Source organism: Mycteria americana, chromosome 9, assembly GCF_035582795.1.
Source record: "Mycteria americana isolate JAX WOST 10 ecotype Jacksonville Zoo and Gardens chromosome 9, USCA_MyAme_1.0, whole genome shotgun sequence".
Taxonomy (NCBI): Eukaryota; Metazoa; Chordata; class Aves; order Ciconiiformes; family Ciconiidae; genus Mycteria; species Mycteria americana.
Window position 1 is genome coordinate 8,525,950 of NC_134373.1, and position 27,893 is coordinate 8,553,842.

At 38.2% G+C, this 27,893-nt stretch overlaps 1 protein-coding gene and 1 long non-coding RNA gene across 3 annotated transcripts in view; one reads left to right on the plus strand and one right to left on the minus strand.

The window, feature by feature from the left end:
- Nucleotides 1-4,600: 4,600 nt before the first annotated feature.
- Nucleotides 4,601-27,773, minus strand: LOC142414509 (uncharacterized). The gene is made up of 4 exons (XR_012777099.1): nucleotides 27,208-27,773; nucleotides 26,110-26,298; nucleotides 15,579-15,719; nucleotides 4,601-5,448 (listed from the first exon to the last, which is right to left on the minus strand). It is a non-coding gene; the product is annotated as an uncharacterized LOC142414509 (long non-coding RNA).
- COL3A1 (collagen type III alpha 1 chain) overlaps nucleotides 24,741-27,893 on the plus strand; it is a 53,174-nt gene continuing 50,021 nt past the window's right edge. For both annotated transcript variants that reach the window (XM_075511819.1, XM_075511820.1), the window contains exon 1: nucleotides 24,741-24,961. In XM_075511819.1, the coding sequence (XP_075367934.1) occupies nucleotides 24,883-24,961 (79 nt within the window). In that variant the 5' untranslated portion in view covers nucleotides 24,741-24,882. The remainder of the gene's footprint in view (nucleotides 24,962-27,893) is intronic.

A 27,893-nucleotide genomic window follows, 5' to 3' on the forward strand; every position in this document is an offset into this window, starting at 1 on the left:
ATTATTCAGGTATTTAATATTAAGTGTGAAAGCTTTGCTGAACTAGGACCTTGTTTAACCATAATACCTTTCTTGCTTTTACAGAATTAGAGGGAAATAAGGGAAAGCTGAACAAGATAGCCTCAAACAAGGTCTGTGCAACTTCCCTGGTGTATTAATCTGTAGACAGAGAAGAGAAGAGAAACAAAACCAGAAGCAACACCTTAGAAATGGAATTCAAGGTGAATGTGAGTAAAAGGTTTCTCCTGAAAGATAACACAGAAAAATTCTGAATATGTTCAAGCCACAGACATTTTTTGTGTTTCTTATTAACATTAAATCCCAATAGCCCATATAGAATGAAGAGACGGTTTAATTTATTTTTGAATGATTTTAGCATTACAAGCTTCAAGAGTCTCCCAACCCGTACTTACCCACATTGCAACTAAGGCTTAAGCCTGTAAGGTTAAACCTCCTTGCAGCCACAGACTAAGTGTCTCTAAAAAAAGTAGCAGTTAAGGCTGCCACAGTATCCTGTGGTGATGGGCTCTTAATTTTCATATAATAGATAGTAATTTTGAGTATTTTTTTTGCTCTTGCAAATAAACTATCTGTGTTTAAGATACATGAAACTGGAAGGTTGGTGTTGTGATGCCTTTCCTGTGTGGGACTTCTGTATATTTTCTTTCCCATATTATTTTTGTAGTATCATAATCTTTTATTTCTAATTTTGGAAGGCACAGCTCAAGTCTTCTGTAAAGCATTAGACTCCCATAGCATCTTTTCCTAATCTCAGCCATAAATAATTTTGTATCTTATTTTTCAGTTTTGAGAACAATAAGCATAGTTTTCTGTTCATTTACTGTAGGCAATCGCAGTAAAAAATACAGGAGCATTGGCTCATTTAAACAGCTTTGAACTTTTGACAACCTTGGAAGAACAAGCAATTCTAAAGCTACACATCTCTTAGTGTTTAAGTTATAATTAAACAAATCCATGTACCAACAGATATCTGAGCCTGATTATTCATTCAGCATTTTGAAATCCTTGTTCTTCCTGTTTATCCTAATTTCTAATTTGCCAAATGTAGAAAAATGTACCTCAACCAAGGTGGGGCTGGCTGACTTTTTTGTGCTAAGTCATGCTTTTGCAGCTTATGGTGATTCTCTGCTTCTTTAAAATTGGCCATTTCTTTGGCATTAAGTATCATTTTGGTGTTTAAACCTCTCAGAAAACATTTAGCCAGCATATGCAGCAGAGCCTGAAATGGACAACTGAGTTGAAACAGGTAAGGCTTGGATCTGAAGTGTCTATATCCCTTTATGAACATGGAACTTCAAAGGATGAAGTACAGCTGAGGCAGCGCACAGGCGGAAAGGATGATACCCCGGCTTTGTCACTGAGTATGAATGAAGTTTACTGAAGCTCTAGCTCAGGACTGGCCTGAAGTTTAAATGTTGAGCAATAAATGAAAAGTTAGAAGGTATTTTGAAAGAACAGAGGGACAGAATTGGTTATATGATGCCGAAATACACAGCAGGCAACAATTAAATGTATCTTTTTAGGTTTTCTTTTCAGCAAATTATTGTTTGTGTTTTGGTGTCTTCTGATGAGTGTGTCAGATAATTCCTTTTCAGCCCAATTATTTCCAACAACCATAACCAAACCAGCTAATTTTTGCAAAAAAATTATACTGGACTTTCTAGTGATTATTGTCCATAGTACAAAACTGCTCACTCTGTTTTTTAAAGGTTTGGAACCTTTATGCAACATAAAAGTTTCAAACAGTCATGTGACCTCTATGGTTATGCAATCTTACATTACAATTTTTAAAGGTAAAGAACCGAACCAAAACAAGTCACAAGGAACAACTGAAACGATTCTGAAAAGAACAAGTTCAGGTACAGTTGACATTAAATATTCTGGCACTTCTCTGCCCATTTCTGACCCAGCCCTCACTGTTGCTTTGGGTAAGTTCTAAGTTTATCTCAAAAGTCAGATGGTAATTCTCATTCCTGGCATGATGATCAATGTACTGCCCTCCAAACAGTGACCATACAGGTGACAAGCTGACTCTTTTGGGGAAAAAAAGGAAGGGAAACATTCTGTTTCTCTCCAGGTCCCTGTTGCCTGAGCACAGGGCAATTTCATACCTTTGTCTCCCAGTTGCCAGAGGAGGCTTTGAGATCACACATTGTCTAGAGAACAACGATTTGACCAACGCTCCTCAGCCTGAAAGGCAAATGGTTGGAGGAAGCTGTTGTAGTGGTTTATAAAATAACGACAAGAATGAAAGAGATAAATAAGGAATGGTTCCGTGCTGCCCTGAGCTAGAGGGCATCGAATGAAACTAGCAAGTGGCAGTATCAAACTACACAAAAGGATTATTTCTTCGTACAATACAATACAACACAGTTCAAATTGCCAGGGCCATGGGCCTTGCCATGGGATGCTCTGAATGCTGTTTGTGTAGGTTCAGAATGCTCCTGGAGGACTCACGGGGGGAAGAAAAAAGAAAATCACATTTGGAAGCTATTAAATGCAAAACACCACTTGTGGCTTAGGAAATCACTTAGCTGTAAATAGCTAGAAGCAATATTACTCTGGGAGAGTATCAGTTTGTAATTGCCCTGCTCTAATACTCTTCCCGAGGGATCTGCTGTTCGTCACTGCTCAAACTAGAATATGGGGCTAAAAGGGCCTTTAGTCTGATTCAATATAGGGAGAATAATGTTCTTATTCTAAGTGAGCAATGCATACTGTATTTTGCAGAAAAATCCCTGATACATAGTGGTTCATCATTAAAAGGGCAGTGTTAAGTGAAGTTAAATACATTTCTGAACCATGTAACACATTCAGTGAAGGAAAGAACATGGGGTTTGGATTTGTGAACCAGCATTCAGACCGTTAACTCGGTGCTAAATCGCAACTGCTTGATAATTTTGTAGAAACATCTCTTAACATAACGCATGAGCTGGACACATCACATCACATATTTACAAAGATGTTTTGCCTAGGAGAACGTCAGTTTTCTTATCTGTGACCTAGATTCCCTGTTATGTTTGTTTCTTCATGAAATAAGGCCACACTGAGAATGCTAGTCTGTGTGTTAGTCTTAAATGGCTAGAAATATTTATGAATCAGGTGATTTCTCTTGTAAATCTCCAGGCATCTAGTATTTACAGCTCATGTAAATTTACAAGTGTTAATAACCTCGTTGAGCAACTCTAGGACTACATGGAAATATAAATAATTAATAGTTATTATAACAAAAACATTCAAGATTTTGGATGTCTGCCTGAAGCACAGTGAAGCAGTCCCTCTCACTACTGAGTTCTTAACTTTGAAATCAAAGTCTCATGACAGCAGATTATTTCAGGGAATACTGGGAGGGAAATGGGGAGGGAATAAAGGAAATGATTTATATACTACAGAGGATACAAAGTATATGATATAGTAAACATACATCTATGATTGCAGAAATAAAACATGCTCTGAGTTCATAGGTTTTGTGGGGCTTTGTGTACATCACAGTTAACGGTGACAAGAAAAAGACCAGGGCATTTAAAAGGTTGCTTTTACTGTTATCAGTGTGCTTAGATAGGAATAACACATAGTATTGTTTTTCACAATTACAGGAATTTGCAGAAATCAGAATATGTAAAAACAGAATAAAATTGAAGCTCTTTCTCTTAGAGAAAAGAGGAGACTCATTTTTAATAGTGACTTTGTGTCATTAGCTTAGGACATGAAGAAGTAGTTTGCCTGCATAGAAGCCAACAGCAGATGAAATTTGCTATGGAGACAGAGAGAATGAGACGCAGGCCACATAAATATGCACAGTATGTTATTTTAATTCATTCCAAAGGCTGTAATTCAGAAAAGATTTTCAGCCTGTTCTTTTAATTTACTGTATAGACCCGCTTCATACTCTTCTTCATTCTGTACAAGGCTAAAGGGCTAATGATGATTTGCTTTATTTGTTTTCTTTGTTTCTAACCAAGTCTTTGGTTAAATGATGTGCAGTTGAGAATATGGAAGCGTTAAGTCCCTGAAATTTTCACAGTAGAGTAATCCTGCTCCAAAAAGTAGTTAAGCTAGTAGTCAACCACTCGTAGATCTCATACCCTTTGTTTTCTGAGTTAGTTAAGAGTCCTGTCCTGTTTCCTTACCAATTAATTGATCAGTACATTTTGCTTTAAAACTTTTATCTGATCTGCCTGAGGAGAAGACACTGAATTGGCTATTTTTGTTGTTTATGTCATGCATGTGTTTTAAAATTAGGTCCATTTCTTTTGATAGACTAACATAAGCCTTATGACATACTGAGTTGTGACAACAGCTGTTTTTTAAGGGAATGGGTTTTGCATAGTCTGACATTCCCTGCTGGTTACATATTCTCTTCTCTCGTTGTCAAGTTGTCATTTCACCGTCACCTCTGGTTTAGAGTTGCTTAAATCTACTCCCAACCTATCCACATGTACTGTAATGCTGCGTGGAGTCAAGCATCAGAAGTGAGACAAGGTATCTCCTATCATTTTCTGTTATACTGATACTCAGTTTAATGCTTTGCAGTATCACCCATTGGATTAGTTCATGTCTTTTTACCCCATTATGAAGATTTGGGTACATAAGTACCCATGTAATAATGTGTAACAAAGTTTATTTACTTTTAATTCCTGATCCATGGACTATAAAGTGTGAATGAAGATACTCACTCTGTGTGTGTTTTATAAACAACTCTTACATCCTAAGTGATCATAAATACACCTGAGATGGTCTCAGGTGTAAAACATACGTTTACTAAAATCTTATTCCTTGACCATCTTTGTGGAGAATTATTCTCTAACAAAGAAAGCAACACCAATTCAAGGAGCAGTACTATCTAGCAAAGCTAAGAGTTGTATGGTTTTTACTGGCTTCTACGACACAGAGCTTTACAAAAGGTTCAATATAAAATCTAATGCTGCCCACGCTGTCAGGAAATATGTTTTCCCTTAGGTAGCATCTCACATCCCCTAAGAAAACATGTGGTCTAAGAACTACAATCCTTTAAGACCACATCATGTTGCCTTAAATTCATCAAGAGCAGCCTTAATTTAACTGTTTGTATTTATAGGATACATGAGTTTGTAACGTAGTCCTATTACTTTGAAACTTTGAGCCTTGAGTTCTAAATCAACATCTTTTAGAAATCTTTTAAGTTAGTAAATGTGTTTCTTGCCAAACTAAGCAGCAGCAGCTGCTTCCTTTGTGGTATTCGATGTTGAAAACCCACCCCTCAGTCTGTATGGAGGACACTCCCACACCATGCATTGTCATCATCCATAGCTGCTCACAGCTGCAGAACGGCCCCATCTGAGAAGACTGGCTTTACATAGACATCTTCCAATCCAGAAGCTGTTCCACAGGGCCCAATGATGGCACAGAAATAAAAAAAAAAACAAACAGGCAGTTGTGTGTTACGATCTGCAAAAAAAAAAAAAAAAAAGGAACCTATTAATTGTCTCTGGTGAAGATTATTGTTCTTGCCAGCAGCATATGGTGTTGTAATTGAATGTCATAAAGCTTGCATGTGAAAAATGCTACCAGACTTTTGGTTTACAGTATTGTGAAAAAAAGGAGCAAGTAGGAACTGGAAATGGTAATGCCTAATAATTTATTCACTCCTTTTGAGCCAAATCATGTATAGAATGAGCTCTAGCGTATCCTAGTATTAGTAGCTCTTTTCTTGCCCAGTCTTTGAGGAAAGATCAGACTTCTGACTGTTGTACCTTGGAGTACAATTACATTCAGTTCATATTTGAAGTACTGCATAGGCCGTAGAAAGTGGAAGCATTATCAGTGGAACATACTGGCCACAAGCAGTTTTTAAGGATCCCATTTTAGTAAAACTCTGAACATTTGGAACAAAAATTGTTGCACTCTTTCCTCGACAGCCATGCAGTCCAGGTAGGAAGCAGGTAGGAATTCTTCAGAGAAACAAAACATCTATGGCACAAAGTCTGACTGAATTAGAGCATATTTACCTATTAAATGATTATCATTCTTAGAGTATGGTAACACTGTTCACATCTTTCTGTGGCCTGCTCATGTCCATCAAACTTTCATTGCTTTCACTCAAGTGCTGTGTTTGCACTTCACATAGAGATATGTGCCAGGCAGTGCCTTCCTTAAGTGTTAGCCAGCTCACATCAGCACATGGTAATTGTTGGGACTACTCAGAAATCAGGGGACACACAAAGATTGAAGGAATTTTATCTAAGAAAATTTCAAAATCCTTTAACAAAGATTTCCATATCAGTTATTTGCAATGAAAATCATCCAAAGTAAACATTAGCCAATTTCCCAGGAAGGTACATTTCTTTTGAGGAGCAAAATGTGTACCGTGCAAGAAACAGACTTGTATCTACTGTGTAATAGTTCCTGAAATGATTAAATCAGTGGATTCTAACCTAGGCCATGAGAATATGACCAGCAGCCATCCTGAGCGGAGATGCCAGTCGGAATAATACAGTTGCTCAAGAGCTCCAGAAAAACAATTAAGCTAAATGTAACCAGATAGTTTAATTTGATTTTACACTCCAAATCTTAATAGTCCACAAATCCCTATAAGGTCTTCTGACACTTCTTCATTTTCATCTTGTTAGTATGCTACAAAGAAGAGGTGCAGAAAGAAACATTTTAATAGTATTTGGCAAGTAGTTTAGCAAAGGATTATTTTGACTGGTCTTCACATGTAACAGTATGCTAAAAGTCTAAATTTCTAATAAAAGTAGAAAAGTGAAGGAGAGCATTGCATTTGATCAAATATTACGTGAACCATTACAAAATGTTACCCAGATTACTGAAAACTGAAAAAGTTGATGTGTCCTGCTGTTCTCCGTTGTTCCATCCCTGGCATAGAGGGGGGAAATATTTATTAGGTTTGCTAAATGCTGTAGTCAAAACAGCTCTCTGGTTTGGCCTGCCTGTAGACATTGCCTACTGCTCTGGATGCCATCAAATGCTGTGTCAACAGCTCACAAGCCTGCATGGAGAATTATTCCTCTCTTTTACAAAAATTGATAATTTTCCAAACGAGCTCATCTTCAGTTGGCATTTTAATAAAAAGCCTACTCTCTTGAGTATACTCACATACTCTTGGAGACGAGAAGTGGAAAGGGCTTATTAGGTCATCTAGCTCACTTGTCTGCCAGTGCATGATTGTGCACTACAGTGCAGTTTTTAATTCTTTGGCTATCAGCATTTTGTGCCATGTACAAAGTGAAGCAGGATTTATCCGTTTAGACAAAAATTATGTGGAGAAAGGCCTCTCATTTGCAGATTCTGGATGTCTTGTTAACCTTAGCCAATATTAAGACTGGGAGATTTTGTATGTTCTCCTTTCAGACTGAGACCACAACCAGTATTTTTGGCTTAAAATTACGTAGAAACTGAAAAAAAAAAAAAAATCTTGAAGTTTATTCTTCAATTGTTTATCTAATTCATTTGCACCAGAACTTTCATAGTTCACTCTGTAGGTGGTAGAACAGGGTAAAGGGTAAAATTAACAATTTAAACTGTTCAGAAACACAAAGTTTTCTCTCTTTTTTTTTTTTTTTTTTAGCAGAGCTTTGCCTTTATTGACATAGTCCCAGACCAGAGCTTGTCTTCAAGAAGTCATAACAATGTGGTGATGAGGCTCTATGGGCCATCTCCGACATGATCTCAGTCCTGATTCAGCTCTCTTTTCCTGCACAAGGGCTGATGCTTTTTGGATTTTGACTGATGTACAATTACTGTGTTCCTGTCAGTGGAATCTTAATGAGATTCAGTCCTTGAAACCAGGCTCCGGTAAGCCTTTCATCAGTGTAGCCAGGTACAAAGTGGTTAAGGATCCTCGGAAGATCTATCAGTGCTATCATAAAAATGGTAGTTTGCTCTGCTACTTACAATCCTTTCGGATGTAAGGTTTCCAGATAATCAAAGATTAATGTCTTTTCCTAGTTGGATATACATAGTAGGTCCAAAGTTTCTGCTGCTGTGCTCACAAAGTTGGAAAGGCAGCACAAATGCTTTGGTATATTAATATCTGTGTAGATATCCAGGGTCTGCTCTTTCATCTTCCCTGCATCTTTCAAGGCATTTGCAAACAAACTGCAACTGATCTGTTCCAAAATGGAGAAAACACTAAGTTAGTTCTCTAAATAACTCTTCAGTGTCTTTGTTTGGGGATTCTGAGCAACTTTTTCTTGTTTCAAGACTCAGTTAGGATATAAGACCTTGGAAATTGCTCTCCTCTACACTTTGCTGTTTATCCACCAAGCCAGTTGCCTAACATGTGGACACATACTGTGTACTATTAATACCTTGTATCTTATATTTCAGTTCTCTTTAACTATTGTAAAAACCTTGGAGAAAATAAAAAGCCCCCGCATAAATGCATAATTACATAAAACACAGTTTCAGAATTGAATGCAGTTTCTACACGTGGTTAGAAAACACATTAAATGTCAAAAGATGTTTATGCTAAAATTTACTTTACACACAGAAGTAATTGTTTGTGACATTTATAAACACAGTATTCCCACAAACAGTTACATTTTTAATTCAGTTGCTCACAACCTCTCCTAACACGAATTTCAAGGTTGCCTTGATTGCTTGGTCTCCATGAGAGCAAGTGAAACAGATTTTTTACAACAGGAACCGAGAGGTACTTCAAAATACCTTGTTCGCCTTGAAGGACATTCACCCAGGAAGCGGAAGACCTTATTTCAAATCATTCCACTGAATCAAGAAAGTAATTTTGAACTTTGATCTTCTAATATATTAGTTATAATAATAAAAATGTCTTATTTTTATATTTGAGACAGGATATAAATCTAGGACATCAAAATGCAAATTCTAGTCCACTTTTTTCAAGCTCTGGGGAAAGGGACAGGAGCTATTCTGGATGTGAGTGCCTTAAAAAGAATACCCTATAGCTGAAAAAAAAAAAAAAAACCAACCACAAAAACCCCAAAGTGATTCATTCTGAACTGATTTATTTTGTTCGGCGGCTGAAACTTGTTTGCCTCACCTTATTTATAACATACATTTAGTAGTCATTACAATATCAAAAAGTTACTGACAGTTTAAGTGTTTTCTAGAAACAAGAAGTCAACTGTTCATTTTTTCCCAGGCTTTTACAGATCTTATTGCTATCTAATCTAATGTCCACAAACCCATTGTAAACATAGACTGATATAAAGTAAACACTGAAGCCTCAGTATCAGATAAACAGAACACTGAAGATTCAAATTTTTTTCTACACAAGTCTTCCCAACTTAATTTACAGCAAACTTTCCATATGTATCAATTTTCATGGGACTTTATAAGCTTTGCATTGCTTTCTTCAATTAAGTCTACAGTTTTGCTGACTATATAGGGGCTTTGATGATACTTTCAGTAGATGTGAATTCAGAAAGTAAGAGGTGCTGTGTACAATAACAAAATGTGTATTATTTAATACAGAGGTCAAGGAGAAAATATTTCTTACTTCTTCCAGAAAAAGAAAAAAAAATGCTTTAAGAGAAATGTCTTAACTTTTGTGAGAGCTTTTCTATGATTTTTGTAAAACTTTCACGCTTCTCTGACATTAAGACTTCCACAAAAGAGAGGAATGTTAGTGTGAACTTTTGTAGACATGCAGAAAGAGTTGTGTCCAAACATTGCTCTTTTGCTTAATTTCACAGAAGCTAGGAAAAAAGCCTGGAAAGTGGTTTTTAATGAGCTGGGTAAGGGTACTAAAAGGGCATTTGATAATTAACACTGTAGAGGAAGACAGTGAAATGTTTCGTAAGAAAAAAGAAGCTTGGCCAGTTGAAGATTATAGGATTAGGGAAGATCAAAGCGATGAAGTATGAAACCAAAAACTGAGGAGTTATGACTTACTTTATGTCCAGATACTACTATGGGTGTTTTTAGGAAAAAAGGATTTTTAGGCATAGTAAACAAAATCATAATTTTATATATGCCAATGTCCTGGTTTTGGCTGAGACAGAATTAATTTTCTTTATAGTAGCTAGTATGGGGCTATGTGTTGGATTTGTGCTGAAAACAGCGTTGACAATACAGAGATGTTTTAGTTGTTGCTAAGTAGTGCTCATACTAAATCAAGGACTTTTCAGCTTCCCATGCTCTGCCAGGTGCACAAGAAGCTGGGAGGGGACACGGGTGGGACAGCTGACCCCAACTGACCAAAGGGCTATCCCACACCATATGGCCTCATGCTCAGTGTATACAGCTGGGGAAGAAGAAGGAAGGGGGGGACATTCAGAGTTATGGCGTTTGTCTTCCCAAGTCACCGTTACAGGTGATGGAGCCCTGCTTTCCTGGAGATGGCTGAACACCTGCCTGCCCATGGGAAGGAGTGAAGGAATTCCTTGCTTTGCTTTGCTTGTGTGTGCGGCTTTTGCTTTAGCTGTTAAACTGTCTTTATCTCAGCCCACGAGTTTTCTCACTTTTACTCTTCTAATTCTCTCCCCCATCCCACCGGGGGGGACTGAGCGAGCAGCTGGGTGGGGCTTCATTGCCAGCTTGGGTTAAACCACGACAGTCAGAATAGGCAGAAGCTAATTTTGCAGGTGCAATGTAGATATCTAGTTACCTGGATTTTTTAACTGGTTCAGAAAACTCAGTCAACCATAGTCTGAAATTTTCTAATTAGAAAATACCAGGGCTATTTTTATTGAAAAGGTTGCAGGAAATGGTGCATTAATAGTATTTTCTTAAAAAATATTAGTTACATTTTTGCTTGGGTTATCTGAATAGAAAATATAAAATAGGAACATTGAAGACAGAAATAAAACAGTGCAGGACAGTGAACAGGGCAGAGGTGTAAAGCTCAGCCCAGAATGGAAAAGGCAGATGTGGCTGGGATAAAGGAATTGCAATTCAAACATTCCAGAGAAATAAGCAACAGCTTTTGCAAACACTTCCCCTACATAATTAGTGCTCAGGTTTGTGGTTTCTGATCATCAGAGGGATTTTTCAAAGTTGAGAATTTAAAGACATTTAACCCTGATGCAAATTCCTAACCTGCTTTCACCCTGATTTTAGTTACGTACTCAGTAACTAAGCAATCAAGGTATTAATTTAAGGTTTTCAGATAAACTAATGTCCACCTATTGCATAATATAAAAGGTTCTCCGTATTACTGCATATGTATATGTCTGCAGCACCAAAAATACCAATTTATCCAGGTGAGTTAGAATAATCCCTGAGTTTACACACATTATTTCTGCTCTTGATAAATTTATGAAGAAATGTTGCAAAAAAATACATGCCCTATAAAAGAAAGCTCCAGGCAGTTTTTCAGTCAAGACATTGGCCATAAATTTTCCAAAAACATCAAAGCAACTTTTAAATAAACATGTGTCCTTCAGGAAGATCATGTGCAGAAACACAGATTCACTGTAAGGCCATTTTATTCCTAGACATGCCAGAAAATTCCTTCTATGAGTGGATTGGTGAAAGGTTAGCAGACGGATCAGTACCTCTCTGCTTCTGCTGCAGCAATGTCTGAAGTAAGTGGCTGGTCATTTTGTGGGTGGTTCTTTTGCTTTTCAAAATTTGAGCTGGGTAGCTATGACTCTGTCCAGGCCCTGTACTTCCCAAAGTACACAGAGATTGGGGAATGAATAACTAACAACTGTGAAAATAACTTGGACATCCAAATATGCTTTCCGAGGCAGTCATCTCATGAAACAGACTCAACCTTTCAAAAGCAAGGCCAGTTTATAATAAAATATATTATATAAAACCATATTGTTTTAAAATATATTATGTATAAAAAGATTTTTAAAAAGCAGGAAGGACAGGTACACCTTAAAGAAGCTGCATTTTTTGAAAATGTTGGCTTGTGTCATTAGGATGAACAGGGTGGGAGTTAATGTTTTCAGGTAAGGAATTTTGGGTTCAGGTAGATGAGTCAAAGACAAGAAGAAAGATCTGCTCCAAGAGAATATGCTAAAACCATAAAATGATATAAATAGGCTCTCAGGATTGCAGAGAAATGTAACTGTTATTGTCCTGTTCATTGAGAAAATATGTTATTTGTCTGATATTCAAATATATAATTTTATCATTATAAAAATCACTGGAATTAAAAACCACACTTGATGTCTAAGGTTTTTTTATTAGGAAAATTTTTAAAGGCTCAAAACTTGCATATCTCTGAACTTCTGGATACACGAAATTGCAAAGGCTAAAGGTCCATGGATTGTTTTTGTTGTAGGGTTCTCTCATTCCAGAGAGCGTGCTGGAGCACGAATGGGTCAGTTCTTATAGTAATTTATTTCAGACATCATGCATTTCATTTATTAATTTGTCAAAATGTCTGACTCCAGCTCAGTTCCATGAGTGGAGATTGTCATGCACTAAAGAAAACGTGCTGCTCTGTTGTTGCTGGCTTTGCCCCGTGACTTTGTAGACAAGGAGACAGCAGCAGAGCTGCTCCTGCCCTCCTGCACGCTCCCATTGTGCCTCTCTGCTTGCAGAGCAGAAAGGCTCCGGGGGGCTGGCAGGGCTGAGGTGTCAGCCCTTCTACCTTTCTGCTCTGCCCTAGTGTGATCTGAGGTCGTAGTTTTCTTCCATTCACACAATCCATGGCTCAGGTGTCAACCTTTGCCTGCATAACTGCCTGGTCTGGTTCCTACCAGAACCTAAGAGTCTCATAGTCTCTGCATCCTTTTTCCTGGTCACTCCAGCAAGACCCATCCTACACACCTTGCTAGTTCCCTCCTTGAATAGCTGAGGCTCTCTGTACGTTTTTACAGTTACCTGTTTTGACAGGTAATTGTTTTGTTGGTTATCGTTAGTCGTGTTTGAAGGGAGAACAAAAAGGCAGAACTGCCCAGTTAACTCAACAGAGTTGAGTTAGATGGTAACTCATTGCAGACAAACATGCTTTCATGGAAATAGAGCTGTCTAAAGGTAAAGATCACTAGTGAAAATATTTAAAATACTTGTATAACTGTGTGGATATATCACGTGTGAGAGGAGCATTTTACAATACTTATTTTACAATCTCACACATGTGAAGACCATTTTACAATACTTACGGCTTAAAAATTACAAGGTGTCCTTAAAAACGCAGTTATTTCTTACATCTGAAATTAATGCTAAAAACATGAAACTTGAGTAGTTAATTTGAATTTGACCTAATTGTCAAGGCAAAAGGCAAAGAAGAAATACTGTAAGCTCTTTGTGGCAAACTTTTCTGTTCATGCTGCTAATGTACTTGCAGTAAAATAGCAGCATGTAAGGAAGCACCAATTTAGATGTCCTTAATTTGTTATTGTGTTAAGCAGTTAAAAAAAAAAATCTTTAGTGTGATGACTGTGAAACTCTAAAATAGTAAAAGAAAGAGCAGCTTCTAGCTCTTGATTCCCTCAAGATAGCTGAGAGCCTGCAGGGTCAGCCAAGTAGTGATTTGTTGATGCAGTGTCTAGATTGTGCCTTGCTGGCTGGCTGTGGGATTGCTTTATGGCTCTCCGGGGACAGGGGGTGAGGGATTTGGAGAGCAGGCTCTTCAGCTATCACAGGTCTGAACAGCTTATCTTAAACCTTATTGTTGGCGTTTCCTTTTGTCCAGCTTGACTCCAGATGTTAGTGGTGCTCTTTGTTAATCAAATGGTCTGTAATTAGAGTGAGAACCAGATCAGAAGCTCCAGAAAAAAAAACCGCAGTGAGTGAAAATGGCAGGTATATATACCATCCAAATGCTGTTGGGAGCCTTTTCTTTTAGAGGTGGTCACAGATTCCCATTGTTGGAAATAGGGCAATATGTATAGTGGTCCTATTTCTGCCTCCTAGTAGATGCTCCCTTGAGACAAATTGATAGTAATTTTTTAAAAAATCTTTTTTGTGCCTGGCAAGGCACAATTTGGATGGGTTTGAACCTGGATTCCCAAGGAGGTCAAGCCAGCCTAGATACATGAGTGTAACTTTGGGGAAGTCAAAAGTGCTTCAACAGTAAGGAATGTGGTAAATCTCTGTATTGACATGATAGGGCTGTGATGTTTACACTGTGTTTGATGTATTCCGAGGTCTGGCTTATGTGTTATTCAGCTCATTGAAAAGAATACACTGCATTTAAAAATTGCAGAACACAGTCTCTTCTAATTTTTTTCTACATCCAACATTGTTTCCCACAGCCATTCCTGAAGTAGTAGGAATAACTCTACAGTGAGAGAATATTATTTCTTTCATGTGCCATTTTTGCCTGACTCTTCCGCAGAAAAAGAAAATAGAGCAAGATTCTTGCTTGTTTATGCTTTCTTTCCACTGTTCAGTTCATTAAGAAGACCTTGATGTGTCTATAAATGTAATTCATATCTACTTTAACACTCATGTAATGAGCATCTATATGGTTTGGACTTCTGATTTATTCTAAAAAGAATCTTCAAAATTTCCTTGCAGCTTGAAAGCTATCAGAATATCAGACCTCAATATCAGTTCCAGAAAGAACCAGATGCAGTGTTTCTGGGAAGGACTAGTAGCTGTTTTTCCCTTTTGAGGGGTTATTAGCTCTGCACGAATAGATTAAAACTGGCTTGCTCATTGTACTCCAAAATAGCCAATGCACTAGGTCCAAAGGAAAAGTAGTGCATATTGTTAGATTGATAGCATTAGAAGTTATTCAAGGTCAAATTCTTTGAATTCTTAGGGTTTGAATTATTTTTCACTCTTTTCCTAGCAGAAATTGCAATCCACACTACTTGTGTGCTTTCACAAGTACCACATTAGAAACATCTTATGAATATTAAAGTATTGCTGCTGACAGCTTTGCCACTTTCCAAAGATACTGATGAGGTGAATTTTCCTAACTATGTCATTTATTGGAAAATAGTGTTTCAATAAGGTTTTAAAGAAAAGCTCTGAAAAGACACCTCATTCTAACTTCAAAAAGGTTTTAAAAAAAATAAATAGAAAAGACCCCATTCCTCCCTCCTCCCGTGCTTGCATATAGATTTTTGATTTAAATAGAAGTTGTTTTTTCACCTACATGCCATTTTATTCACAGGTTAGAAAAAAGAATATGACCAAAATCCAGTGTCAAAATTTTGAATGCTGTCTGTTCATCTTCATTTAGAAAGCTGCTTTAAGCTAAAATTCGAAAATCCTCTGATCACTAACATGGTGGTACCATAAGTTTGCACTTAACATGTGCACACCTTGTACTGCAGGGCATAGCTAAGTAAGCTTGTTCATACTGTTCTTTATCATGAGCCTATGGCGAGTATGTTGAATAATGCCTGTATACTCCAACTAACTCTTTGCAGAGTCGTGTTCAGATTGTATGTCACTGTATACAGCTTGCCATCTTACCGGGTGGCAAGTTCTCTGGGGTCTGGGTAGCTACCTCAGCACAAACAAAAATATTGCTGTAACTAGTGTTTTATTTGTATCATCATGTAATCTGCACTGAGGGGTAGGTACACTCAGGCTTTACTATGATCTGTTTTGTGAGATTTTATTTTAAATGGGAGATACTGACATTCAAAACTTTTTAATGTTAACATCCCCAGGTGTCAGGTTTTAGACTATACAGTGTAGTTGTTATAAATTCTTACCAAATGTATCATGCAACTTCCATTTTCTTGACGTTCCTTGATGATTTGTGCCCTTGCAGTTGGTTCTGTCGAAGCGCATGACCCGTGCAGCAGCCAGGAGTCTGGTGTGGCAGGAGGGGGTATCTGTCTCGGAGGCAGCTGCTGACACAGAAAGCAGGAGCAGCTCTAACTTTGAGGATAGTCAGGATCTATCCCAGTAGAAGTTTATAAAACTTTCTGTGATCTTTCTTTGTCATTAAGTTTTAACAGCGATATGCGGTAGTGGCATAACACACACACACTTTTCACCATTTTACAACAAAAGGTGACTATAAAACAGTGCAAAGGTCTTGCAACTGCTGTATCGGGTGACAACCTGTTGCAACATGTGGCAAATTTGCTTCTTTTTCTGCTAATGTTTCAAGGTGCTGTTGTGCATTCCTGCACCCGCGCAGCAGCCCGTAGCGGGTCTTTCGCTTTCCAGCCCCAGGTCCCAGAGCCGGGCACCTTGCCACTTGGCTGTGCATGGGAAGGGTGTGTAAGAGAAAGCTGCAAGGCTGTTTAAAAGGGAATTATCTTTTATTCTGTTTTGCGAGGTGGAACAAGTAAATGTGCTTGTCAGTATTTTTTTCATAATTAATAACCTACAGGTGCTTGTTTTGTATCATACTGTTCTCTGAAATCTATGTCACACCCAGGCAAATGTGCATGCATGCACCCGCAAAAGGCTACTGTAAAACTTCGTCTTGAGGTTGCCCCAGGCTAAAAAGAAATAGAGCAGACACTGATAGAAAGCATCGGGCGAGATCCTTCTTTTTCTGTTGCTTCCCTAAGGCACTGACCTTGAATCATGAAAATGGAAGGGATTCTGCTTACTGAGAAGAACAGGCGTGGGGCAAAAAAATCAATTACCATCTGTACTGATTTTTTTTATCAGACAGTGAAATCTATTAGTTTGTTGATAGCTTTTGCATTGCAGTAGCTGATTTAGTTCGGAACATAAACATCAACAGCAGTACAGCTCTCTGTAGATTGTACTCGTCTAAAATTTTTAGAGATGTTAACCATTATAAGAATATTAATTAAATGCATCCTCAGAAATTTGTTCTACACTGTGCCTGTATTTAGGAAATGCCTTTTTTTTCAGAAGTGCAGCCAAAAGTGCCGAAGGTCTGAATCTGGGATCTGCGCTATCTGGACACTGGTAGAGGACTAATGAATCAGGAGTATAAAGATTCAAAAGCATTTACTGTTTCACTCGCTGGTGGCACAACTCTGGTTCCAAAGCTACCAAGAGTTTGACGGGAATGCCAGTTATGTTTCTGAGGATTAATGGTGAGCGTCGTTGGGCTGGTGAGGACCAAATATGAGGTACATGACAACCTCCATAAACTGTAATTCATTAAATATGGCACTGGATCAGGACCAGGATTCTGCTCATATCTATCTTTATTTTGTATTTTTAGAAAATATTCTTTTTTCTTCATGTTGTAGTTTCCCATTTGCTTAACACAAAGATGACACTTAATAAACTTCTGGGAGAGCTAGAGAGGTATACGTAAAGCAGTTAGTCATTTTGAAATTTCATTACTCTTCCAAAGGAAAATCTTTCCTCCACTTTCTGAGTAGTTAAAATGGTCGTGGGTGCTATCTTGGGAGCCGGAAAAGTAACAGTATGCAGTGGTTTTGTTCACAACGGCAAAACATAAAGAGGCACAGTAAGGCAGCTTATGGGAAAGATAGTACAATAACAACACTGACCTCCTGACCTTTATAAATTAGGAAGTGCAACTTCTAAATCAAAAACAGCACCAGAAGCTCTGGGAATGGAAACAGGCTTAATTCTCTGTTGTGCAAAGAACCCGAGATTTCCATAACAGCAGGTCAGATTTTCAGTCCTGTGTACGTGTCCACTCGTTTCATAAATTCCTGACAGCTGTGTGTTCTGCTGGCCTTGGGAACAAGCAGAAGCCAGTGGGGGAGATGCGGGGTGGGTGGCTGGGGGTTGGCACTCTTTCCATGCCAATGAGATGCAGAGTTGCCCAGGAGAGGGGGGATTTGACTACTCCTCGGTTCCCACTGGGGGATCTCTTTGCAGTCGAGACCCTCCGTCTCTCCTACAATGTCTGCCGAATTGGCTGAGCTCTGCCACTGCAGTAAACAACACACTGCTACCATCAAGAAACTATGACCCAGACCACATCTCTAATCTTAAAATAAATACTAGTCAGATACAGTGGTATTCACTGAGAGTTTCTTTCCACTGCTGCTTCTTTTAATTTTCTGCATGCAAGATTTCTTCGATAGTGTGGGTCCTGGAGCTTGACTGATCTCTAGCAAGAGTTTGCTGGAATATCTCTTTGAGGACAGGGAGTTCAGCTGGGGCTGGGAAGGTGGGGTTAAATGTATTTTCATTTAAAGGCATACTCTTAAGTCTTTGCTCTCAAAATCATGACTATGGTACTCTTCTGTAATCACAATACTAGCCTTGTAGTCTTGTTTTTCAGTATATTCATACCAGGCTATTCACTGTTCTGCCATTTGAAAAAAAAAATGTTTAATACCTTCAAATATGGATTTAATTAATTGGAGTAGACACCTTTCTGAATTTTCCATGTGTGTAGAAAATTATCTGCTAAGAAGAATACATTCTTATATTAAGGAGTAAGATTTCACACGTCAAAGCTGTTTATTAAAAAATAAAATGTTGTTATATTGTTCCAATAAAAAATACATATTTTATATTATATTTATTTCCACTTTTCCATGAGACACAATTGTTAGGAAAGGAGATAGAAAGTATCTCTTGTCCTTAGGAAACAAAGAGTAAATGGATCTCGAATGAGGCATGACAATTTTTTGATTCACAGATAATTTAAATCCAATTCATTAGCATAAGCGTTTCAAGTAAAAATATAAAAATAATTATATTATTACCACTCTTAGTGCCACAGAGTTTGTGGGGATGAAAAAGAATGAATGTGTGGTATTTTCATTCTGTTTTCCAGATGATTCTTCCTAAATATTTAACTTGGTCACCAGAGTCCACCACAACTTTGTTGTTACAACTTTGGGGTGGTTTTGTGGTATCTTTTTACTCAGAGTATCTACTGAAACTTTCCCAGACTTGCCTGTCATAGCCCAAACAGTTCTTACCGACATACAGTTGATATGTTTGAACTAGGGTTTTCTGTTCTGTAATATTAAAACAAAACCTGCAAGCCCGTGTAGAGCTTAGCCATAAAATGAGTTCAGATCAGTAGTATAACTACATACCTATTTATAATTTTTTTTTTTAGTATCTTCTTTATCTGCCATTATACCTGATGTTATTAGTACAGACTTTGAGGTTCTCGAATACCAGCTGGGATTTAACGTTCTTAGGACAGGATTCATCTTGACAGGAAAGGTACTTTTAAAGCTAACTTTGAAAAGCAGAACAGATCAACCCATATATCTAAACTAAGGTCTCAGATTGTTCTTCTATGCATGACATTGGACAGATTAATTCATGAGTGCCGCCACTTTCCAATAGCAGATGTTTGAAGGGCTCTATGACAATATACTAGAGTTAACAGCAGAGAAAAGAATGTGAGAAGAGGTCACGGACCAGAAGAAACCCCGTAAAATAGATGTCGAGAGACTCCTCGCAGTCAGCCTCCTAGGCCACCCACCCACTGGCGCAAGCAGCAGCAGCAGGGCTGGACCCAGCGTGGTACACTTCCTCTCCTTCCAGAAAAGCAGCTGGACGCTGTTTCTCCATTCTAGGAAATCAGTGTGCTCTTTGGGACACATGGAGCACTTACAGTCCAGAAGAGAACGTCATACCTGCCTTATACCATCGGCCAGTGAAAACTGGTCTGACACTACTCCTGAAGACTGCTATTTCTTTTTTTTTTTGGACTGGGATTTCATTTTTAGTGGAGGACTCTCGTATTGCCATGTTCTCTGACCTACTTGCGCATCTCCAGTGGCCTTCATTTAGAACAGTTTTTTTTTCAAAAATTCCATTGTTTTGCCTTGGTAATTTCTTTTGCTTCCAATCATGTTAATGCTGAACAGATCAAGAGTTAAAACATTTAATCCTGTGTTCTTCTGTTTTCTGTTTTTTCTAAAGGATGAGTCATATGAATACGGATGGCCTTTTGTTATTCTTTAGTAAACTCAAACAAGAGTATTTATTCCCTCATTAGAAAAACAATAAATCAGCAAACAGAAAAATGTGAAACGATAATTTTTTAAAGATCTTGGCTGTATCTTACAGTTATTGTTCTTTTTTTATTTAAAAAAGGCAAAAAAAAAAAAAAAGGCATCCCTAAAATGTTTTGGATTGCTAGGGCTGAAGCCTAAAACCTGGAACGTCTCTATGCTGAGGTCCCATATGAACCACTAGCTGAAGTACAGTACACTTGAGCCCTTCTGGGAACTACATGTACTGTCTGGAGCAACAGTGATTTGAGCAGAGACAACAGAGACAGCAACCAGTCCCTGAGCAGAGCCAACAGAGCGACTGTTTGATTTGCGTGATGCACCCCCACTTTCTACACAAACCCCGTGGTAGAAAGGATAACCTCCTTTTTATGATAATTCATTCTCAGACTGCTTTTCTGATGGATTTAACAGGTTTTTGTTACTTAGAGATAGAGCAGAACATTATTTTTTGTGATTGTGTAAAACTAAACATAGACACAAATTCACAACCAAGTTTATTCTTAAATTTATAAATATTTTCTGCCATTTTATGTTATTTTGATGTCCAACAACCACAAGTTGTAGAGCACAAAAGCCTTTACAAGACACTCTCCTTCCACAAAGTCTTGTAGCCATTTCATTAACTACTTCCTTAGGTCAATAAGACTGTGGTATTTCTTTAAAAAGTGAAGGTCTGGGTTTTTTTCAGTTGTACAGTGGAAATCTGGATTAGAGAGAAGAAGAAAGGATTCCTTGCAAAATAATTTTGACACCTTGGTGAAAAGGAGGAGCATCCTCACAAAGGCGTTGGGCCAGTGTTCTAAATTAACAGATTCCATCATTGGCGACAAGAGTAGGTGCGTGTCCAGTGCAGAAAAACCACGCCCTGGCCATAGATTTTGAATTCCCCAGCATTCGGTACACCCAAAGGTCATTAAACTAGTTTGGCTTGTGTCCCTCCTGCTGTGAAGAGAAAGTGCTGTGGGTGCTGTCTGCTTCACCCGTATGCAGTCATAATGTTGGCTCTGCCTTAAGAGTCTTCACAGCTGTGCTGTAACACAGTTAGCTCCCAACATGACTCAGATGAAGGATTTTATTTAATCTGCACAGGAATTTTGCAAAAAAGAGAATTTTCGTTTGTGAAAACCATTGAAGCTGTGCAAAGCTGAAGACAGCACATGTGAACAAGAGGCTGCGTCTCAAAAGCTGATTTCCCATTGTCTTAGGAAATCATTTCAGCAAAAATGGAAAGATGGGAGAAGAATGAAACAATTTCATTGACTTGGCGACCTCAATTCCTGTAATTGTCTGTTAAGACAGCAGTCATAATTTGCATTACTTCTAGCTCATAAACAGGAATGGTTAAAGAAGTGCATGGGGGGGGGTTGTTTAGTGGCTCTAGATTCAGCTTTTCTTGTTGGTCAAATCTTTTAAAAAAGTGGGCTTTAAGAGAACACAATGTCATACGTGCATCTTAGTAGCGTGTGTTTTTTCACTAAGTACAATTTGGGCAAAAAAAAAAAGTTTCTTTACACTTACCTAAATGCAGCCTTTTTTTTTTCTTTCCCCCCTGTGCTTTTGGTCAGTATTTGCACTATTTGCAGTGTTTTATTTCTGTGAAACTATACACTCCTTTTTAAATTCTGAGATTCTTTACTATCGTTAAAATCCACACAGAAAAAAAAATAAATATCTTGTTCCTGACATAGGGGTAATTACAACGATAAAACCTGAAGTTTCTCAGTTCAGATTAAGCTCTCTTGGATACAAGGGGTAGCTGCCAGCCTGTTCTACAGGTCAGAACTTCGGGAACTTTTAAAGTAATACTTAGATCATTTGCTTAAGGACTGACTTTTGGGGGAGGTGGACCTGAGGTCACCTGATAAATATGTAAGAGCGTGTCTCTCATTGGTCTTTCTGAGGCAGAATGTCACTAACCACAAGACTCAAATATACACAAGGAATCCCAAATTGCAGGAGCAGCATGAATACTCTGGTCACCTGACTTAGAGGTTGGTCAATAGTTTTGGTCTACACATCTTTCACGGTATCCGCAGTAAAGCTCAAATACATTCAATAACTTTTACAAGTAATTCCACCAGGTCCCCCCATGCAAAAATGCTCTGATTCTAATATGAGTACCTTTTTCCAGTTTAGTCCAGATGCCAAGACATTACATGCCTGGGAAGGTGAGCATTAACCAAGAGCTACTTACTAAATACTCCAAAACTGCCTGCAAGACTCAAGAATCAAGACAGCTGGGTTTCTAGGGGGCCTGTTTCTGTGCAAAGGATGTGAAAAGGAAGCCTTTGATCATAAAGTGTCCACGATGTTCAAGGAAAGTCGTTGTGCACAGTCTGTTCAGGCCAGGTAATTAAAACACAACAAAATGGTGAATGCCCAGTCAAAAGGAATTGACTCATGATGGTAAATGGCAATTGCCTCACGGTTTTACACTAGTTTTATAAAATCAATTCTACAAGCACTGTTATGTGAAGGTAGCACTAATGAGAAATTCCAGTGTAGCTGAGCAGTGCCATTCATTATTTGCTGAACCACAGCAAATATACTGCAGAACCCAAGGAAGATAAGGTCCATAGGTTATTTTGGTTTTTATGGGATGTAATCATTAAGTGATATGGGTTATGCTTCTATACAGAAACCTCAGGATTCATTTCTGTACAAATTCAAGCACACAGATTGATACTCCAATGCCTATGGGAAATAGTAGGTGTCATAGATAAATCTCATCTAGTTAGAGACTAATTTAATATCCAAGGTGAACAATCCAGAACTGTTCTTAGAATTTAAATTTTACTCAAACAGTCAAGTGTTGTTCTGTAAAAATTGAAGGGAAGCATTAGTGAAAATAAGGGAGTCACCAAGGGTGTTCTCTTTTTTTGAAAGGATAAACTTAAGATAAATAGAGAAATGTTTGTTGTGGTCAAATGGGCTGACAAATTTGTAGAATTCAATATGAAAGTGGCTTTAAGTCAAAGACCATGGTCAAATTTCTCTTATTTTTTCCTTGGCTATTTAAATGTGAACACTTACCATGTAACATCCATTAGGTTTCACGTAAATGAAACAATTACTGTGATGAACATGTAGGCATTAATACAGAAAACAAAGTGGTAATAAAGCCTGATCTGCATGTGATTTCGATAAATGGTTAATTTAGTTTAATTCTCGTTCCATAGCTGAGAATGGTTTGGATCCAGTGTTTGGTCTGTTTGTGCATTTATGTTGAAGAGAGCCAAACAAATCAATCTAGATATTATTAAATATTGTGGTTCTAATTTATGTCCTGAGCATAACTCCAAAAGAGAGGAGAACCTTATAAGCCCATGCATAAAAATTTGAAGCATCTTATGTTCTAGGGTAGCTCAACAGGAGGTGGTTATCTATTTGTTGATTGTAGCTACTTGAAGTTTATAAATCCAATAACCTAACCTGTTGAGTAATATGATACTAGATATGAAAACCCAAAGCTGCATGAAATATTTCCTCCATCCCAACACAGACAACGTGGAAAATTGGGTGGTATTTAATTCACACAAAAAAGGGGTGTGTAATTCCTTTGAAATGTATCGAGCCATTCACACCTCGTGAGTGTATAAGACACAGAAGACAACATACTTCAGAGTATGTTGAAAGTGGCATCAAATTATTTAAGATCTCTTCAAACTTGCTTCAGCCTCTTCCACCTCAGGTGACCCCAGCAGAAGAGGACCTTCCAGTTTAAGTGCAAATGTATTTCAGACAAATAGGTTTTGAAATGAGACCCAATACCTATCAGATTAAAAGGTAACCTCAAGCTGCTCTTATTTTGTTATGCATACATAGATATGGGTCCCTTTTTGGGGATGACAGTTCATTACATTAATGAATTATTGAGAGGAAGGATGGTTCCATGGGTCACTGTAATCTCAGCAACACTTAAGAACAAATGAATGAGCACTCCTGTAGTTAATGACCAGGATCAAATTAATCGACTGAGAGTAGCAATTAGTGTGGTCATTGTTTTAGCAGAGATGCACACTGTCACAGCTTTCTGCATTCACTTTGGAGTCTCCCAAACTTGTACTTAAAGCTACATTCCCAGCAAAATAATATTCATAACAAAACCTGCTTAAGCCATATTATTTGGAAAATAAGTTTGTGTGTTCTGATCCTATTCTCAGTAAAGTTTTGCATGGAATAAAGAAAGAACTAGGCTTAAAAGAGATTAGTACTCTCGAGATTTTTTTTTTTTTTTTTTTTTGTCCACTGTACCTTCTTGTTAGAGGAGCAAACAGTAAAGAAAAAGGTGGTACTTGTTCTGCATTCCTTTCAAATGTTGTAATGACAGCATCAAACTGACTTATTTGAAAAGTTTTAGTTTGGGAGATTGGTGTTTCTGAGTTGGCATCTTGTTTTCTTCATAATTTTTTTTATGTTTGCTTTCTCCCCAGGTCACACAAAATCATGGTGTGAGGCAGAGATGGTGAGAAGAGCACTGGAACAGAAGCGTTGCAATTTTCAGGCCTCCCTTTCATTAACTCTGATTGCTCATCAGCAGAAATACCCAGGTTCGCTCCTCCACTTCTGGGATTCTTTCAGTTTCTGTGGCCCCATCAGGTACTTACCTTTTATCTTTGTTAGGGAGCACTAAGAATTAAAAATTCTCTTTGGGCTGTACCCATTGACTCCTAATTAACATGAAAAAATGCTTTACTGCAGAGGCTTTACCACAGGACTTCTTTTTTCACATACATATATCTCACATACAGCGCACACTAACTATTCATATACAGTCTCAGTGTGCATTTCATACGCACACAAAAGTTCCAGATGTGCTGTGTATCTTGTTTAGATGACTTTATTCTTCTGTAAAGCCAAGAGAAATATTAATCATTCATTTACTGTTAGGGGATGGGTCTTCTTCTCATGTTTCAGTAAAGGGGGTGGAAAAGTAAAGTAAGCCAATTTTTTTCCTATTTAAGGCCAAAGCTGGGGAATGCTTGTGGCTGAGTTCTGTACATGGCCCGGTGCTGGAAGGGCAGGGAACGACCGATGTTGCTATTTTGAATAGATTTTTCTTCCCCCCCCATTTTTATTTTTGCACAGAGAGTCTCATGTCTAATATTTAGACATGATGAGCTTTGTGCAAAAAGTAACTTTGCTCATTCTTGCCGTGTTTCAACCCTCAGTTATTTTGGCACAACAAGACGGTGAGTAATTCAAGCTTCTTATGATTTAATGTTTTTATTTTATTTTTATTTTCACCAGTGATTTTAATCGCTTGTAAGAAATGCATATTCACAAATCTCACCAGAACACTTTTCCTTCACTAATTCAGCAGAGTCAGATATTTAATGCTGAAGCTGAAAGCTGCAGGAGTTTGCATTACCGTCCCAAAGGTTACTCTTCGCTTTGCTTTCTTCTGTGGTTAAAAGGACTATACAGTGCTGTCTGCCTTAGCTGCATTTGTTCTTGTTCTTACTTGTTTTCCTGTTACAGAGACTGGAGAGTTTTTAAACTATTTCTTTTAACTCTTGGAATAACATTTTAACTGTTAGCTCTGTGCTGCCTGGAAGTTATTTGTCACAAGCAGTAAGTCTTTGCTTCCAGCTTTTTTATTTGGAGTTCCCCTTTGTACTTGTGTGTTTTCCACTGGCAGCGTGGGGGTTTGTTTAAACAATTTGCGTGCAGAAAACAGCCTTAAAATTCTAACCGGTTTTGATGAAACAGTTTTTAAGAGCGATATATGAAAATATGTCTGCTTACGGGATTTTTACTTTGACATAAAGCAGGAGGGTAAATTAATTCCCTCAGCTGAAATAGTTTGAATTGTGCATCTGCAGGCTGTTTCGGTTCCTCATGAGACTGATTAGCAGCTGATGGTATCTGGGAGTCCATGCGAGTATGTGCGTGCATGTTACAGAGAGCGAGAACACCAAAACCCAAATGAACATGGAATTTAGAGGGGAAAAAAAATACTTTGTATACAATAATTCAACTTAGAGTGAAGATTAGTGTGGTATGAGTATTTAAGTTAAACAGATGACATTCCACAAGTACAGCTGACCTTTTTTGGATGTGCTCTGTTACTGCTTGCCAGACATTGTAAACAAGACTTTCCTTAAGATAAAACATTTTTCTTTCTTGTAAATGTAAAAGATCTGCAACATATTTATTCCTGCATCGAGGCAACAAATAACTTTACAAATAACTTGGTAAGCAGCAGCCAAATAAACTGTAGTGCAGTAAAGGAAAGCCAAAAGCCTTTAAAACCACACCCTACCCTAGTCTGTATGATACAAGTCATGAAAACGATTACTTGAGCCATTTCATGGCAAATCTGTCTGCCTCAGCATACCTGGAAAGGCACCTCTGCCCAGGGGGTGACCGTGAGTCCACCAGCAGGCTGTTGGCAGTGGAGCAGTTGGAGCTCAGCAGGCTCTGTGCATGAACAAATCAGGTAACATCATCTGCAACAGCAGCGTGCCCAAATACCAGCCTCCCTCACCAAGCACAGACCCAGGCTCAGCCCTGCAAAGTGAAGTGTCTGAAAAAAACAGTGCTTGTAAAGACGTTCTGTAGAGAATAAATGTAATCTACTGTGAACTGATGCTTTTCTGTTTCTGCTTTTCCACTATATTAACTGTCTCTTCTGTAATCCTCAGTGAAGAAAATATAACATCTCAGCAAACGTGTGCTGTGACTTTTCCCTGCTTGCAGCAGCAAATCATATACATAATGCATATATTTAATATGCATTATGTATATTTTAATACATATATCTCTTCAGAGGGATAAGGATGAAGGGACCATCCAAAATAAAAAGAAGGAAGACCAGTTTTATTTCTCCCAATAAGCAAATCCCCTCTGAGTGCCAGGTCTCTTTCCCTCCCTCTGGTCGTATCCCTGGACGTTTCTGAGGTGCAAGACATATTTGACTCAAGAAATGGTAAATTTGGGGTAGAAGAACAATATACAAACGAAGTGCGAGGGAGTATTCTCATTTCTCTGCCACATTCCTGTTTCATGGTGTAGTAACATTTCCTTACTGGGCTAACTTCCATACTACTTACAGGGATGAGGTTACACAGAGAGACTGATAAAACACTAGTTATCCCTTAAAATATCGAATTCTGTCCTCTATTTGGAATGTGCCTTTCCACACATTTGAATATGCTTTTCTCACAGAAAATAATAATTGAAGGAGTTGATTATTAGTATCACTAATTCATGTGCAGGGCAGCGATGGACTGGGAAGCCAAATTTTCCACGACTCAGAAGAGAATTTCCAGACATGCTAAAATGCTCTCTCTTGTCAAGAAAAATGTTTATATGGTTAGTGTCAAATGTAAGTCAATATAAAATTTTCCTTGGGAAAGCCTGCCAGGAGACAAGACTTGGCAAGATATTAAGGAAACTGCTCAGTACACACTAAGTTTAGGATAGTCAGATGTACCTCTGGTCTATGTGTTTCTTTGTCTTGCTGTAATAGCTAGGAATGGAGATTTGAGTACAGCCTCAGGTTGAACCTCTTCAAAAGCTCGGGATCTGGATACTGTGGAACAACGAATTTTTTGCGGCTTCCGTGAACAAAATCTGTATGTCCTGGTAACGTACTAGGATGCTTTTAGCCTGCAAATGAAATCACCTTGACACAATTCAGGTTTTCTGATGTATGTCAAGTTCGTGCAAGGCATTTGCAAGCCCTGACCATGTTCAAGATAAAATGCCTCCTGGTGGCTAACATGACATGAAGCTGGTGCTTCAGACATGACAGATGATTCAGATTCCAGCAATGTGTATTCAGTTCCACCATTTGAAAGCACCTTTACATCCTGCATTTTAAACTACCAAAAAGTGTAAGAACTTCAAATGCTTCTTTAGGAAAGAAATCCATCCTCTACCCAGCCAGCACAATTTGTGCAAGCATTTGCTAGCCTTATGGCTTACATTCATCCCATTTATCTTGAGTTTGGAGAGTCAATCAAGACATCTACTTCCAGAAGACAGCATGAATTTTAGCTAGACAGACTGGAGGTATTTGGCAGTTTCCACCGACTACAAAGGAAGCACGTGCACAGCCCCACTCACATCGGTGGCAAAAGGGAGGTCAGACGGATTTGGGCCTGTCTCAGCCGCATC